The 17,184-nt window shown below is 34.8% G+C and overlaps 2 protein-coding genes across 3 annotated transcripts; both read left to right on the top strand.

Moving 5' to 3' along the window:
* Nucleotides 1-654: 654 nt before the first annotated feature.
* LOC110681816 (pentatricopeptide repeat-containing protein At5g14080-like) lies at nt 655-3,785 on the top strand. Its single transcript, XM_021857938.1, has 2 exons — nt 655-2,530; nt 2,630-3,785. Exons 1-2 carry the CDS (start codon nt 871-873, stop codon nt 2,959-2,961), a joined length of 1,992 nt encoding a protein of 663 aa, XP_021713630.1. The 5' UTR covers nt 655-870; the 3' UTR covers nt 2,962-3,785.
* A 223-nt stretch (nt 3,786-4,008) lies between these two features.
* LOC110681814 (actin-related protein 2) lies at nt 4,009-15,334 on the top strand. Of its 2 annotated transcripts, none has more exons than XM_021857937.1 (15): nt 4,009-4,350; nt 4,993-5,103; nt 5,289-5,423; nt 5,526-5,597; nt 5,741-5,819; nt 5,955-6,004; nt 6,698-6,801; nt 6,916-6,979; nt 7,056-7,124; nt 7,202-7,270; nt 7,620-7,703; nt 8,795-8,853; nt 9,724-9,790; nt 11,621-11,704; nt 14,884-15,334. In XM_021857937.1, exons 1-15 carry the CDS (start codon nt 4,309-4,311, stop codon nt 14,962-14,964), a joined length of 1,170 nt encoding a protein of 389 aa, XP_021713629.1. In that variant the 5' UTR covers nt 4,009-4,308; the 3' UTR covers nt 14,965-15,334. The 2 variants fall into 2 exon arrangements, with proteins under 2 accessions (XP_021713629.1, XP_021713628.1); XM_021857936.1 differs by having other exon boundaries at nt 4,010-4,350; nt 6,916-6,984; nt 7,061-7,124.
* Nucleotides 15,335-17,184: the final 1,850 nt, after the last annotated feature.

Raw genomic sequence — 17,184 nt, 5'->3', positions numbered from 1 at the left:
GGTTCATATACTATACACTATTTTTATATAATTAATTAAACTTAAGTCGTTGATCAAATAATAAGACAAATCAAAGTATATGTGGAATGATTGATAAAATAGCCCACATATTATTATGCCCATTAGTTTTATGTGTTGTACCTTATCAGGATAAATCACATGATGGCCTAATTTGTGCTGCAGTGCTTACATACAGAGTACGGATATATTTCCTTAAACTTTACACATTTATTTTCTATAGAAAAAAAAAAAAGAAAGACTATATAGTGTATTATTATTCTTGAGATTTAAGATTGACTTAATTGTTTTACTCTTGTGTGGTACTCGGCAACATCAACTTGTTTTAATTAATGAGCTTTTGTAGATAACTTCTTTTTTCAGCCTCAATATTTTCTTAGACTACGCATCTAATTTTTGATCTTTTAGACAATGATTTTCTTAAACTATCTATTGTTAATGGTACAAAGCCAAAATTTTAAATCTTGTGGCTAACTCCATATTGATCCTAACTTTTAACAATAAACAAGATCTTACGCAAATTTTGTCACATATGCATGCATAATCTTTATTGAAAACTAGAAGTTAAAAGCAAGATTTACCATCATTTTCATACTTTATTTGATAAGCTCCATAAAATTAAACAAAGTTGAAACAAGCCAATGATGATGTCGGTAAGAGCATGGGATGTAAGAAAAGAGACAAAATTAGCACAATTTAAGGAATGAACAAAATTTTAATAAAAAAAAATACATTACCCAAAAATTACATAATCTTAGTTGAATCCTAGTTATAATCTACAAAAGAGTGTAGGTTTAATAGTAGTAATTTTTGAATTATAGTTTCCCATCGCAGGTTTCCCTCCAATATCAAATGCAACCACCGGTGAGAGAAGCAGCGACCCAAATAAGCAGAGCTTTGATCTCAGCTTCCTCCAACTCGAAACCGATCGGATCATGGACTCGGTCGCTCGAGCAAACCCTTCACCAACTCGGTTGCCGTGACTCGCTCAACCCATCACTCGTTGCCCGAGTCATTGACCCTCATCTTCTTCGTCATCCTTCTCTTTCATTGGGTTTCTTCAACTGGGCTGCTCAACAACCCAATTTTTCTCACTCCTCCATTTCTTATCACTCCATTCTCAAATCGCTCTCGATTTCCCGCCAATTTAATTCCTTAGAGAAGGTTCTTAAAGAAGCCAAATCTCGAAACTTTGCTGTTGATCCTTCTTTTTATCGTCCTGTTGTTGCTTCCCTTGTTAAATCGAAGAAATCTCATGAAGGTTTTTTGATATTGAAAGATGTTGAGTCGTCGATTTTCGATGTTGGGGCTGAAACTTGTAATTCTCTGCTTGCTGGGTTGGTTTCCGAAGGGCGGATTGATTGTGCACGCAAGCTGTTCGATGAAATGCTTGTGAGAGGTGTGAGTTTTAACACTCTTGGAATTGGTTTGTTTATGTGGAGGTTTTGTCGGGATTATCAAATGGATATAATTTTAGGTGCGTTGGATAGAGTTAGAATTGGTGTTTCGAGGTTTGATGGGTCGATAGTTGCCCTTTTGATCTTACACGGGCTTTGCGAGGTAGGCCGAGTGACCGAGGCTTATAATGCATTAGAGGAGTTGAGGAATAGAGATTGTAAGCCTGATTTTATGGCTTATAGGGTTGTAGCGGAGGCTTTTCGGTCTAAGGGACCGGGGTGTATCTTCGAGGTACAAGCAATTTTGAAAAAGAAAAGGAAGTTAGGAGTGGCTCCAAGGGCTAGTGATTATAGAGAATTTATATTTACCTTGCTTTCAGAAAATTTGATTTATGAAGCTAAATTGCTGGGGTTAGTGATTTTGGAAGGGAATTTTCCTATTGAAGATGATGCTTTGAATGCTTTGATTGGATCGGTATCATTGGTCGATTCATGTTCAGCTATGTTGTTCTTCAAGTTCATGCTCGAAAGAGAAAGAATGCCGGATCTTATTACCTTGAGCAATTTGAGTAGAAACTTGTACAAACATGGTAAAAGTGATGATATGTTGGATGTTTTTAATGTTTTGTCTTCCAAAGACTATTTCACAAACTTAGAGAGCTATTATGTTATGGTTTCGTCTATGTGCGAGGCTGGAAAAGTAAGAGAAGCTTATGGTGTTCTTCAAGAGATGAGGAGGAAAGGTCTATTCCCTGACATCTCATTTTTTAATGTTCTTATGGAAGCGTTATGTGGGGAGGACCTTATTCGTCCTGCAAAGAAGCTTTGGGATGAAATGTTTGCTTATGGGGTTGATGGAAACTTGAAGACTTACAACATCCTCATTAAAAAGTTTGCAGAAATAGGCCAAATTGATGAAGCACAGGTACTCTTTGATAACATGCTAAAGAAAGGCGTAATGCCTGATGCTGTCATATACATATTTCTGCTCGAATGCCTTTGTCAAAACTCGAAATTTGAAGCTGCGATTCAGATTTTCTACAAGGTTGCTGATCAGGATATAACAATAGCACAAGCTATTGTAAATCCACTTATTCTGTCCCTTTGTAAAGGAGGTAGTGCTTCTTACGCAGTGCTTATTCCTAGCAAACTGGTGATAGGTGTTTCTTCTTTTGATTTGATAATTGAGATCAACTTTGTCTTTGATGATACAGGTTGTTTACTATATGCTTCGAAATTCTTGTGCAGTAATTGTCACCTGAGACATAAAGAGTCCCATGTTATTTTGTTGAAATATCTTGCAGAAGCTCAACAATTTGAAACTGCTGTCGACCACCTGAAACAGGTTATGGCTGCTTCACCTTCTCTGCTGCAGGAAATATCAACTGAAATTTTGGCGCTTCTGGCTTGTTCTTCCAATCCAGAGCCAATTCTGCAGCTGATTCAAGAAATGCAACATAATGAATTCGTTCCCATGAATGATAAATGGAAAGCCATCTCTAGGAAATTGCTAACATCGGTTTCAGGTTTAAGGCACCCATTATAGCCTCCAAGCAGGTATTCAGATCCGGATATGCAAATGATGATACAATTAAATTGGGTCTGGTGCTTCACCTGTGGGATTCTGAACTGAATATTGCACAGTGATTGCCCTTCTGATATGTCAAATCCAGCAAATACGCAACAAAGATTGCAAACTTGCGAGCTATGAGTGTCAGCCACTTCTCATCTGACAGGGTCTGCAGTAGTTTATGACTAGCTGTGTGGGTTCTGTTCAAGCACTTGAAGTTGAATTTATAATAAAACTTGGGAATTGCATAGCTCAGCTAGTGAATCTGAAGATTATGTTCCAGGTCTTGAGGTCGTGGAGATATCTACAAGCCTACAATGAATAAACATGAGATAAATTATCCGAGCTTGAGGGATGGTGGCAATATAATGGTGGCCAATGGTTTAGATGCATGCTTGAACTTATTATAGGAACTGAGTTAGGACTGCACCTTGAGCGGCTTGCAGTACCATGAATATACAAAGATGCAAAAGCTGTGTCGTTCCTTATTTAGGACAAAAGCCACCCCCATCCCATCATTATTGTAATTAGAATTTATGACTATTAGCTCACTTGGTATTATAGAAAACAGTCAGCCACACTGTTACAAATCTTACAATGTTACACATGAGAAGGTTGTTAGTCTTATTCAACTCCATAGATGAATATGACAACCCTCCTCCACCCTTAGCAAGACTTGAACTCAAGACCAACAAATGTTACTATACTAATCTTACCACCTTAGGATAATTTATTTGTTGTGTTAATTTACCCGACCAAATTATAGTTAATTTGAATAAGATGATTACTCTTTAATTGTACTATTTCTTACTTATCATAGGATAATTTAACTTAATTTTAAAGTTTGAAAAATTGTATTATTTTTCAATTTTGATGAAAAATACTATCTTTGTTTCATATTATTACAATGATTTGACGTAAAGTAGAGGAGAAAAATGACGCAAATAATATAAACCGGAGGTAGTAAGACTTTTTTATTATATAGTCAATAGTTGAATACTTGAATACAAGGTAGCAATCCTGAACATTGCTCAAACCACACACAGTTTATTAATCCGTAAAACGAAGCGAAAATACTTGTACTTTACACAATACGAGTACATTTTTGTCTCTCTCCTCAGTCCTCACCCACCTCCATTCCAATTGTAGTAGCTCTCCTCCATCAAACACACCATCAATTCAAATTCAATTTGATGGTGTAACTTTCACTCCAAGATTTTAATCAATCATTTCTGCATTTTCAATATCTTCTCTTTAATTCATCTTCTCTTTATATTCTTGATCATCTAAAAAAAAAACCTAAATTTCCAGAAGATCATACTAATGGACAATAAAAACGTCGTCGTCTGCGATAATGGCACCGGGGTAACTTCCTTTAATCTTCAATTTCTTATTCTCTTTTATTATTGCAATACGAATTTTAAAAATGATCAATCTCGTTATTATTTAATGTCAAACCATGATTTTTTTTTTATGGAGATATGATAATTTTTCCCCAATTGTTGTGTAAACCCTTGATTGTTTAATTTGTTTGATGATTAATTTAGGGTTTAGAGTTGCCAATGTCTGTCTTAATTTTTAGCTACATTGAGTTTTAATATGTTAGGAGTTGTCCAATTTTGCATTTTCAATTATTATGGTGAAAAAAGTTAACTTTTAATAATGTGATCATTAATGGTACAATACAGCTTCAGCCATGGAATGTGCATACTAGTAAAACATTGTATTTATGAGAATTGTTGCAAGATAATGTTCCGTGGGATGAGTGATGGAAGAAGTATTATCGAAACGAGGCAAATGGGGATAGCTAGGAAGTATTATTGAAACAATCCCTAAAATTTAATAGCAATATATATGTTATTTGTTGAAGGAAAATACTTTATCTTGATCGTTGGGATTCGTATTTTCTATTTGTTAGGAGGTGACCTTGTTCGAGTTATATTATTATTTTTTAATACCAGAAGAGTTGAAGTGTTGACAAGTATCCCTTTTATCCTTTTCTTGTAGTATGTTAAGTGTGGATTTGCTGGAGAGAATTTTCCGACTTCGGTTTTCCCTTGTGTGGTGGGAAAGCCTATGCTACGGTATGACGAATCATTGATGGAACAAGAATTGAAGGTGGGAATTTTTAAACTTAGGCAAGTGAATTCTTCTTTCTTTACTTGTGAAGGAGGCTGATTCTGTTGGTTCCTCATCTTAGGAGCCTTATGCCGAACATCTGTTTCATTATGTCTTGTAGTTAGCTTGTAGGTCGTTTGCTACTTATGAGGATTTCTGAGAAGGTTCATGGGTTCATTATGCAGGACATTGTTGTTGGAGAGGCTTGTGCAGACTTGCGAAACCAATTAGATATTACTTATCCTGTCAACAATGGTATTATTCAGAACTGGGATGACATGTGTCATGTATGGGATTATGCATTTTTCAATGAATTAAAGGTAGAATACTAGAATCTGTTGCTCTCTTTTAAAAATGCTTGTAAAACTAATTCAACACTAATTTTATATGCTCTCTCTCTGTTCTGTTGCAATCTTTGGCAGGTAGATCCTACAGAATGTAAAATTTTGTTGACAGATCCACCACTGAATCCATCAAAAAACCGTGAGCAAATGGTACTTTGTATTTTGTTTTTCCTGTTCCAGTCGACATTTCTTAGGAAATTTGTATAATTAAACCTGCATTCTTATTTGTTCATCACACTTGCAGAATTTTTAATTGTTATATAAGGATGATTGATGATTTGATCATAATGTAGGTTGAGACAATGTTTGAGAGATACAATTTCTCTGGTGTCTTTATCCAAATCCAAGCTGTCCTAACCCTTTATGCTCAAGGTGCTGTAAGACTGTAGCTCATTTTTTAACTGCAAAATGCTGCATAATACCTTTAAAGCATCAGTACTCCTGTCAAACAATGTAATCATATATTCATATGTACTTGCTTATGGTATCAGCCCTTAAATTTTGCAGGCTTGCTCACAGGGCTAGTTATTGATTCTGGGGATGGTGTCACTCATGTGGTAAATTCTGAAAACATAGAATTTTTCTTTTGCTTATCGAGTGTGGTCATTTGCTTTGGTCTTCCTCCCCCATTTGGTGAATAGAAAGTTGAAAAGGAAGTAAATTTTGTCTTTGTGGATTGCATAAACTTCTATTGCAGTTATTTCTGAATTAGGTCTTGCATATAATTCTAAGCATATTATTCCAATCTTTCATTGCAGCACATTCAGTGCTTTGTATGCATTTTGCATGATGTCTCTATTGCCAATGCATAACTTTGGCAATTATTATTATTATTTTTTAATTATCTATAAGTAAAAATCATATGCTGAGTTGATACCAACAGAATCCCACTTGGCATGTTTTTCTTTATGTGTATAAGTTACCAAAGATGGTCAAAGGTGGTTATATGATTAATGTCAAAAGTAAACTATTTATAATGAAGAATTTTTAAAAGTCGAAGGAACAAAAACTTGCGGTTTCTCATCTTTAAACCCTTTTTGCTCCATGTCATCACAGATCACCTATTTTAGGTTAATTAAACGCGTGCTTGCTATCTATTACTTGTTGCATGTATCTATTATCCTATTCTGAAACAAGATGTGATTGAAGCTAGTATATTATTGTTTAAAAAAGAACTTAAAGTGCAACACAGGATGTTGTTCCCATGTGGATCAATAGTAATTAAAGGTCCACATGAACTTCTTTTCCAGGTTCCTGTTGTTGATGGTTACTCGTTCCCACATTTGACAAAGCGAATGAATGTGGCAGGGAGGCACATAACATCTTACCTTGTGGATTTGCTCACACGAAGAGGGTGAGAATCAGTTCAATTAGCTATAATATGGTACTATCAATGCTGGTTTCTCTCTTAAGCTTGTTGGGGGAATTGTTTATCAGTTTGGTTGACTCTTGATTCTTTTTTCTGAAGGTATGCCATGAACAAGGCAGCTGATTTTGAAACTGTCAGACAAATCAAAGAAAAGCTTTGCTATGTAAGGTCAGGATACATATGTTAGAAGAAACTTCCTGTATGTATTTCTATCTCCATCTATGACTAGTTTTCTGTAGTGCAGTTATGATTACAAACGAGAGTATCAGTTGGGACTTGAGACCACCATTCTAATGAAGAAGTACACAGTAAGTCGATGTGTTTAATAGCTTTCCACACACACTTGTGCAAAATTTTAAGTACTGATAAGGGTTTCTTCTCCCAGCTGCCAGATGGAAGGGTTATAAAAGTGGGCACAGAGCGTTTTCAGGCCCCTGAAGCACTTTTCACTCCAGTAAGCAGAGCTCAGCTTACATTTGTAATATGTACTTGTACTAAATTTCTATTTTTTCCAAAATGAATGATGGTAAATAATCCACTTTAATTAAGGGCACCTTGCTGTGAACCACTATTTTTGCTACCTTTGTTCTTTTCTATAAGATCTGAAACTTATATTATGCTAAGTGTTTTCTGAATGATTAATTGTTGTTACTGGTATAAGCTGGTAACCAAATATGATGTAGAACTTATAGTCTAAAGGCACTAATGTTATGGAAGATCATTATTGAAAGCCAAAGTGAAAGACGTAAAGTATCGTTTTTCATGCATTATTGCTCAATTATACTACATTTTACTTGCCACAGGAACTTATAGATGTTGAAGGTGATGGATTGGCTGATATGGTATTCCGCTGTATCCAGGAGATGGATATTGATAATCGCATGATGGTAAACTCTTTGATAATTGTTGAATGTTATTTACAATTGGTTGCTCTAGCCTCTAGCTACGTCATCTCTTATTATGCTCCCTTAACTACTTTTCTTATTACATATTATCAGCCACTTCAATATTCCAATGCAATATTGCTTTTCTCTTTATAATGCCAAAAATTATCAGCAATGTTGGGACTCTAGTGCAATGATTAACAAGTCCTTAATTTGTAACCCTAAGGAAATGTTAGCGTATCTGTAAAGGTTGTATATCTGAGTGCAGCAAAGATGTGAAATTGAAATGGATGTTTGGGAACACTATAATGTAGATAATCGTAGGGAAGTTGTAGTTGCAAATATTGAGGATATGATAAGGGAGAATTACTTTTGTTGCTAGGAAGGTTGGGATAAAAAATATTTCTAAAGAAGTCAAAGATGATTATAGTGGGAGTTAAGAGTGACGTGTAGGAAGGGGGTTTGGTGGAACATGTAGCACTAGAAAGAAGCAAATGGAGGAAAAAGAAGTTTGTGGATGACCAAGAGAGATAAATTTTTGGTTCACGCAACCAACCAATTTGGGGATAAGGCTTTGGTTTTGCTTGTTTGTTTAGTTGTGCAAGTCAACTTTTTGTGTTGTAATCTCCAAGAAATATCCCATGGTTTTTATTTGATTGTAAATCCTGGTATTCAACTGTGATATTTTTAGAAAAGCACATCTAGTGTATGAATATTGCCAAAGGAAAAAAAAAAAAAATGGACAGAAGAGTTGAAGATGATATGTGCCAAAAAATAAAAATAAATAAATTCCTGACGGACGGAAGGGCCACTGAATCCAAAACCAGAATTGCTTATGTAGTTATCTGTTCTTTTTTTCACATATGCAACTCTGTTGTTATTGAGAATAAAACCTATAGCTTGTAGAATGGATGTTGATTTTGAGTTTCAAACTGAAAGTAGTAGATACAAGCACGAGAATGCATATTTTTGACAGATCAGGATCTCATTTGTGACAGTAGATAAATCATAGCATTTTCTTCAAACATTATATGCATGTTTTGGGTTAAATTAATTTCGGTCAACCACTGATAGATATGCAATCTTCTTTGCAGCTTTATCAACATATTGTTCTCAGTGGGGGGAGCACCATGTATCCTGGACTACCAAGTCGGTAATGTTTGGAAACCTTTGTCTCATGTCCAAAAAAATTTAATAGCTGAACTCTTATTTTTGAGACGCTTGCCTTATTTTATTATTTATACCCTAGTTTGAATTCAAGACCTGTACAACTATAAAATTTTTGGCAGGCCTTTTTCTCTTGGGAATGTTCCCTTTGTATTGGAACGACTTATACAGTGATACATGCATACTCAAAAGAGATATTACTTATTTAAACGGGATGGAAATTTAACAAATTTTTATGGTAACATTTAAAATGAGATCCCTATTTCTAGAATAGCACAGCAGGGCAAACATATAAAAAAGATAGTAAAGGCTATACAATTCTCATTAAAATTCACCCTATGTTATTCTGAAAGGTATGCTACAGCATAAAGCTTACTAATAAAAATCACTTCATATCCCGTATAAAATCACTACCAACATTGCCCATGTTTTTTCAGAAGTATGAAATACAATAAAAGAATGGGCCTTAACTTGATCGGGTAATATGGATTTTTTAACCAAAAAAGGCTGTAAAATTGGATTACGAAAGTAGATAGGTGGACATTTTGTATGTGAATTGTGATGGAGTTCTATTTATGGAAGATCAGTGATGAATGCCTTTTGAATTCTAATCTGTCATAATAGTCATCATATAACTCTTTTCATTCTATAATCTGAAACTTGTCAAGACATATGCCTTATTTTCATGCCTTGCTCCCTAGCTCTCTGTTGCCTCTATGTGCTTCATGCCTTTTAAAACATTATTACCTTTTACGTATTTTCTTTGAAATGCTGGATGGGACTTTTTTTTCTTGGGTCTTTATCCCTTCTTTTTCTAAATGGATTGAAATTGATGTGTGTTGTGAATGAATTACAGGCTGGAGAGGGAAATTTTGGACCGATACCTCGATGTTGTTCTTAAAGGAAACAGAGATGGATTGAAGGTAAGCTTTGAGATACTATTGACTGCATGGCTAAATATCATTACTTAGTGGCTCATTCAAAAAAAATCTGTTTGAAAATCATACATGTCGTTGCCTTGCTGTGGAAGCTTCAAATAGACTTCATCCATAGTTAACTTTATTATGGTTTCCTAAGAGCTTTCATAATTTTATTTTTGATCTTTATCATCAAGTAGCCTAAGGATAAGCAATCTTTGTCAAATACATAATTAAAGCTGGGCATAGGCCGCGCCATGTAGGCCCACGTGCATTATGCTCAAGCAGGTTATGTCTAGAATGGTCTAAGATAAAATCGTGACATGCTAGGCTCATGTCGATCATTCAAATAATGGAATCCTTGCACGGCTTGACCTATGTATCTTGTAGTATTCTAGCGCGCCGTGACCTGCTAGCAGGCCTGGTAGTAATACTATACTTTTGGTAAATTGGTAAAAAAAACATTTCAATATGTAGGCCGGGTCGTCGTACTCATGCTAAGCCCATGCCAAAATTTGAAAATGATGTCCATGCACGACCCATGGCCCACTGGCATGCCATTGTAACATTTCAGGCTTGTAGAAGGCTCGTGCAAGGTCAGGCCACTTTCATGCCGTGCTTGATTGGCCCTCATGCTGAGCTCTATACATAATGTCAGAGATTAATAATTTGGCGACCTATAACACACTGGTTTGGTTACTGGCTTACTGCTTATCCAACTATATACATGCCAATTAGCTCTTCATTGCTCTGTGAGCTTATTACTTTGGACTGTGAAACGTAACACTTGACAATTGTGTATTAAACAGTTTAGACCTGGCTAGTGAACTCGAATTTCATCTGCTTTATCGGACATGATAATTTTTGTAGTTATGTGTAGTTGACAAAATTGAGGTGATGAAAGGTTAGGGGCAGGTGTGTCAGGAAAAAAAAAAAGAGGTCAGGGGTAGGTACTGTGGGTGGAAAGAAGACTCGAATCAATTTTTAGTGAATTTAATAATGTTGGTTCTTGTTAGATGATTTAGGGGCTAGAGGAACCAAACTTCATGTAAAAAAATTGTGCCAAGAACTTTGGCTACAAAACTGTCTTCTATTGTCAGAAAATGTTAGTACTCCCTAGAATGTAATGCAACTAGTCATGCTCTTGTGATTGTAATGTTCACATCCATGAGAAATACTTGCAAGTTGTAAAACTGAGGCCTAATTTTGTAGCTACTAATTTTCTCAAAAAAACCATGTATCTGTGGAAGTGGCAGAATGCTGTGTTTTCCACTATCATGAGGAGTGAGAATTGGAGCGGTTGTTCTATGTTAGAAGTGCAACTTCCATTGTTGAATCCTGCAATAGAACTAAAATAACTCATATCTTCTTTAAATTTGATGATTCCGTTGACCTCAATATTCTGACCTGATTTAAGCATTCATAAACTAGATATTGGGGTTTAGGTTTTGGAAAGAAGCAAAATTTTCAGGTATGCTTTGATGAAGATTCTGTAGATAGTTTGGTCGGAGAGGAATGTCTGCATCTTTTAACAAGTGTTGATGGTGTATATTCCCTTTTGGAAGGGTGGTAAATTTGTGGCAATTTGTTCTTGTGCTTTGGTAAATTCTGTATTTTTATATTGTTTTTAGACTAGTCATGGGCTTTTCAGTATGAATCTATTCGTGTTCTTTAAACATTTTTTGGCTGTTTAGGTATCTCTGTTTAGTGTTTTGGCTTGAAGTGCTTGCTCCTGGACTCCTATCTGCTTCTACCTGGGGCTTCCCATGGTATAAACTATGAATATGATTCTTCATTAATGAGTCTTTTATACATCTTGTTTATTTCAATCTGTAGAAGCTGAGATTAAGGATAGAAGACCCACCAAGAAGAAAGCATATGGTGTACCTTGGAGGTGCAGTTCTCGCTGGAATAATGAAGGTACCTCTTCCTTGCTCTGTTTTTCCTTCATTGTTGTGCCTTACTTTGTTATTCTTATGACCAACAAAAAATTCAAAAGACGTGCTCCACATTGCAACTCCAACAATGTGTAAACTACTGTACAGTACTAGTCACCTTTCTTAAAATACGTCCAGGTTGCTAAATTAGCAAGAATAAACAAAAGGTTCATAATATGGAATTCATTTACATGAGGTGTTAACTCTTATGGCTTTAATTAGTAATTAGTAACTTCTAATGCAGCCGATTGGACTGTAAAATCTTGGGCAAAATTATCAGTTGTGCACTAACAAAATAGGGCAAGCTACTCTTCAAATGTCATAGCTTCTAATTACTTATAATGTAAGAAACTCCAAAGGTCTTCTTCTTTCAGCAGGTGCTTAGGGCAATGATTCCTTACCAATGCACCCTTCCCCATACACTTCCAAGTTGAAACCCAAGTCAACATTGATTGATGTTGAACACATATACAAACACAACAGTGAAATAATATACTACTAATAGAATAATGCAGAGTAGTATAAATTCTAAATCAACATCATAATGGAACACCAACGAAGATGGACTCTATAGACCTTCATAGGGCCCCGAGATGCCATGTTGGTTATATAAATAACCATCTCTTGCGGCATATCACTACCTACCAATGCAACATAATTTCGAAATAGCCACATAGATGAACCAAACTCATTCTTAGGACTTTATAAACCTATTGGTAGCCTTAATATGGGTTCCAAACCAACTTATAGGACTCCAATGGACCCCCTACACCTTCACTTCAATTTTGGATTTTTTTTTTCCAAAATTGGCCTGATAGTGTGAGTTATAGCCTTCATTTTTGGATAATTTCCGACATTTTTGGACCTAGAAATGAAACAGGTTAGGGTGCTTCCCATGGGCCCCAAGAAATATCAGGGAGTCTATTTGGGTGTTTGGAACCATCCAATTTGCGTTTAAATTGCTTAAATATACATCTACAACCTTTGCCTACCTTCATTAACTCAAGGCCGCTACAAACTTTTTATGATTGACTAGTGGTCATATATGGTTCAAACCAATATTATACGACCTCGAGATGCATCCCTCACAATCTCGAGATGCATCCCTCACAACTCGAGATTGTTTGACACCAAGTTCCGAAACCTCCAAAATTGGTCTGATTTTGTGTATCAGCCTTTACTTGTCTGATCTGAACCCGGAAAGAAAAGTGTTTGGGGTTTTTTCCATGAACCCAAGGACACCTCCCGAGGCCATTTCAGTGGGTGAAAGCATCCACTTTGCCTTAAAACCTTTAATTTATCCATTTTCGTACATGTCTCCCTCAATTAATTCAAGGCCACCACGAGCCTTTATATAACTGACTAGTTGTGTTTAATTAGATATGTGGACTTTATTTTGTGAAATTATGGAGGTTGTGGATGTATACTTTTCCATCTTGGGATAAAAAGGCTTTCGTTCCATTATATATACATATGGGACACCATCATACATTCATACCAGTGAAATCTAAAAAAGGATACAATAGTGAAATTTTTACGTGGTCAAGATTTTGAATTGGTACTACTATTTTGTTCGCGAGGAATTAAATCCTTTATGGTCACTTAGGCGAAAATTTGGGTATTAGTGGTTTTATGCAAAGGGCTGTTTAAGTCCAGAGCATTCATGGGAGAAGTCAGGTTCTCTACTCAAGTACTCAGTTTTCACTTAGACAATCCTTTTCTTCCATGAGTGTTTAGATCTTTTATTCTTCTCAAGGTTAAAACTAATTCTGTGCATTACATGTTTCTTTTGCTGATCAATTTGATTTTTTTTTTTTTCCCGAAAGAATAAATTTGATTTCTGTTCTTATTAAAAATGATTGAACTAGGGACTTGGTCAATCTTTTTTAACTGACAAATCATGATTTCACATTTTCACTTACTCGGAAGATTCAATTTGTACAGAGAAAGACTTAGCATCACAATAGTGAATCTTGTGGGTTTGGAAATTTGAAAGTTTAAGTGTTATGGTTGATTGGTTGTAAATTAGTTGGATGATGAGTGATCTCAGAATAACTGGGGAAAAAAAACATGAAATTTGTGTGTCAACAATTGATTATATGAACCTGTTTGGTCGTTGTATACAACACCTACACACAAAGCTGATCATGTGATGTTGAAAAAAAGCCTGTAATTTGACATTTATTTGAAGCTTTTCTTCTATATGGTGGGTGGATAAGATTAATTAACATAGTATAGAAAACCGAAAAAAAGGGTAAAAATGAATGAGGTTTTAGTAATTTTTTAACAAGTTTTTTGCCGAATTAGCAAGTGTGAATGTGAGACGATTTCTCTTAATTTGGGTTGGGTACAAGCTATTTTGTTGTCAGGCAAGGTTGAGTTGGTGATATTTTAGAGGGTTAAACAAATACGAAGTACTATTTATTGTTCTACAAACTGTAAACAGTACAAAATTTGTGTTTCTCCTAGATATTTTTCCTTTGTTTGATGCCTGTATCAGTACCAAATCCATCTGCCTTCCATTGGGGTGATGATTATATATTCATATGTGCTTTATTTAGAAATTTAGATTGAGTGAAATGTAGGATTGGATGAGGATTTGAGTACAGTCCTCGTTGGCATTGCCAAGAAATAAATGAGGAATTTTAACACAAGGGCCCCTCACAGAATTATTTCTGGTATGGCTACTTAATTTCTGAAATTGGTATTTATGGTGATGATAGTACATCTGGGGCTTGCTGCTCTAGATTCATTTCTCGGAGATTGCATTGACCCATCGGGTACTATACAATCTATAATCATATGAAATACTAGGAGTTTAACTAGTACTCTGTAGTTTTAATTGTTGATCTGGACTCTACTAGTTCTATCAATGTCTATATCATATTATCATGTGGGTAGATTAAGATATTTCCTCGTTTCTTTTTAGTTCTTCCGGAATTTTCGTCAACCCTGTAAGGTAATGAAGTGATGATTATAATCATAAAATGCCTAGATGATTTAAATGGAGTATTGCGATAGCTAGGTTGTTTAGTAAGAGAGGACATGTTGAGGTCAAATGTTGTGGTATGATTTACTCCGTTTTTACTAAATAGTATCATCCAATAAGAGATGTGATCTTGTGTTCTGCGGTACATATGAAAATAGTCTCAATTCATGCAGGATGCACCAGAGTTTTGGATCAGTAGGCAAGATTATCTGGAGGAAGGAGTTGGCTGTCTGAGCAAGTGTGGCCAAGCATAATTGATCTGTTCGCTTCTTCAACTCGAGCAAATAGCAGGTTTTCCACCTCTGTTTACTTCCTCGACTTGAACAGAAACGGGTTCAGCTAATCAAGTGGAACGGGAAAGGTTGTGTTACAGACTATATATTAGTGATGAAACATTCAATTATAACATTTTTTTGGAAAATTATTGTTGTAGTTTCTATTTTTGCCTTGTAACAAAAGACACTACTATATGGTGTGGGAGGTATGGGGTTTTCAGTGACCATGCTCAATAGTGACTAAACAGTTCTTTTTGTAATAACTCAAGCAAGTGGAGCACTTTTGTATTGACTTGTATAACAATTTCTACGATTGTACACGATTGGCTTCATTCTTCCTACCTGATTATACTTTCCTAGACCAGAGGTTTATTATCCTATACGACATTATCCTATAACAAACCTCTTTTACAACAAACCTTAAACAAAGAATTAAATAACTTATTCATATGGGACCTAGCATCACAAAAAAAATGAAGAATAGAAAAAGATTGTTCTGTTTCTTTTTACTTAGCAACATTTAGACTTTTACAATATTCACATACTTTACTTTGACGGTCTTTTATGATTTATAGTTATGGATATACATAATTGTGTGAGATATATCTAGATTCATCTTGCATTATGCTTGCATAAAATAAAATTTTAATATTTTTTCTTATTGGTATCAAAGAAATTTGTGATTGAAATAATACATTGTCAAGTATGTATTTTCCATAAATGAATACTATAACAACAAAATTTATTTTCTTTTCCTTTTTACTTGTGAATTCTTTTTCTTTCTCTCCTCATCATGCAACTTTATTTTTTCACTCTACATAAAAACTACTCACAAACAAAATTTACCTAGATATCAGTGAATGTTCATGGTTGTAAAATAAATTGAGACAAAGGTAATGTGGTGAATTGGCAAACTACACTTTTTCCAACAATAATGGAGTTTTACAAATACAACCATTGTATGTTGTCCCTACATACATCACCATTAGAAATTTAATACATCAACAAAAAATGGGAGTAAAGTAGGAGTCAAATATAAATTGAATTTAATGGAATTTGTGCCTACTATTTTAGCCAATAGAAACATGACAACAATTGTATGTATAGCATTGCCCTTGACAACATTCTCCCTTTTTCCTACTAAAAGATACAATTTTGACAATTTCATATCTGTCTTCATTTTCCATTAGGTTATTAGTTTAAAAAAAAAAAAATAAAAAAAAATCATAGGTTCAAATCTTGTCCTTATTATCGAAATCTTTCATTAAGGTTCGACTCATCACATTATTTGTTAGTTTCGTTTCTAAATCAGATTTAGTTATTAATTGTGCATATTTAAAGTAGTCCTTCCCATAGGCGTGCATAAAGCCCTAAAGTATTCGTTTTTAATGGAATTTTTCTTGTCGTTATGGTAACGCCATACAAAAGGCTGGAAATCTAATTGTTTTAAATGATGAAATGAGCAAAAGGAGGCAACTTCATAGCCGATCCTCCACTTATCACCTAAATTAGACTACATAGGAGAAAAAGAATACTTAAACAGAAAATGGGTGGAAAAAAAATAATGGTTCTTACCAGGAACACAGGTGCAAAGCCAGGAAAAAAAATTTAGGGGGCCAAGACTTAGGGTCTGTTCTCATTGACTGAACTCAGCTGAACTGAACTGAACTGAACTGAGCTGAGCTGAACTGAACTGAATTGAACTGAACTGAACTGAAATGAATATTTTGTAAAAGAAGGAAATTAGGAATTGAACTGAACTGAGCTGAACTGAACTGAATTTTAACGCAAGAGAACAGGCCCTTATACTACATATTAAGTAAAATAGTAATGTATAATTGCATATACTGCTTTTCTTATTGTAATTTTTTTTTTAATGTAGTGGTATTAATTAAATTTGACTAGTCCTCAAAAAAAAAAAATATTAACGGTAATTTTTACTAGTTAATAAAAAAAAATTGTAACTTCGTAAGCTATGCAATTTAGGCAATTAAAATTATAGGGAAAATTATAAAAGTAAGATTGAAATAAAAAACAATAGGCAAAACTATAAAAGATGCAAAAATGGGTTAAAAAAAAAAAAAAAAAAAAAGGCAATTGAGGTTTATAAGATTTAAACTTGGGTCTAGTGTTGGTAGTATATATAGGGGTATAACCAGTTGAGCTAATAACTTAACATCACTATAACTAGAGCTGTCA

The sequence above is a fragment of the Chenopodium quinoa genome, unplaced genomic scaffold, assembly GCF_001683475.1.
Source record: "Chenopodium quinoa cultivar QQ74 unplaced genomic scaffold, ASM168347v1, whole genome shotgun sequence".
NCBI lineage: Eukaryota > Viridiplantae > Streptophyta > Magnoliopsida > Caryophyllales > Amaranthaceae > Chenopodium > Chenopodium quinoa.
Note: the sequence above shows the minus strand (reverse complement) of the source record. Positions and strands in the feature narration are given on the sequence as shown.

Excerpts from the sequence above, each read along its gene's own strand:
- LOC110681816 (XM_021857938.1), top strand. The coding sequence starts at position 871 with ATGCAACCACCGGTGAGAGAAGCAGCGACCCAAATAAGCAGAGCTTTG. Across the intron at positions 2,531-2,629 it reads TCTGTCCCTTTGTAAAGGAG|GTTGTTTACTATATGCTTCG; the intron begins GTAGTGCTTCTT and ends TTGATGATACAG.
- LOC110681814 (XM_021857937.1), top strand. The coding sequence starts at position 4,309 with ATGGACAATAAAAACGTCGTCGTCTGCGATAATGGCACCGGG. Across the intron at positions 5,104-5,288 it reads TGATGGAACAAGAATTGAAG|GACATTGTTGTTGGAGAGGC; the intron begins GTGGGAATTTTT and ends TTCATTATGCAG. Across the intron at positions 11,705-14,883 it reads TTCTCGCTGGAATAATGAAG|GATGCACCAGAGTTTTGGAT; the intron begins GTACCTCTTCCT and ends CAATTCATGCAG.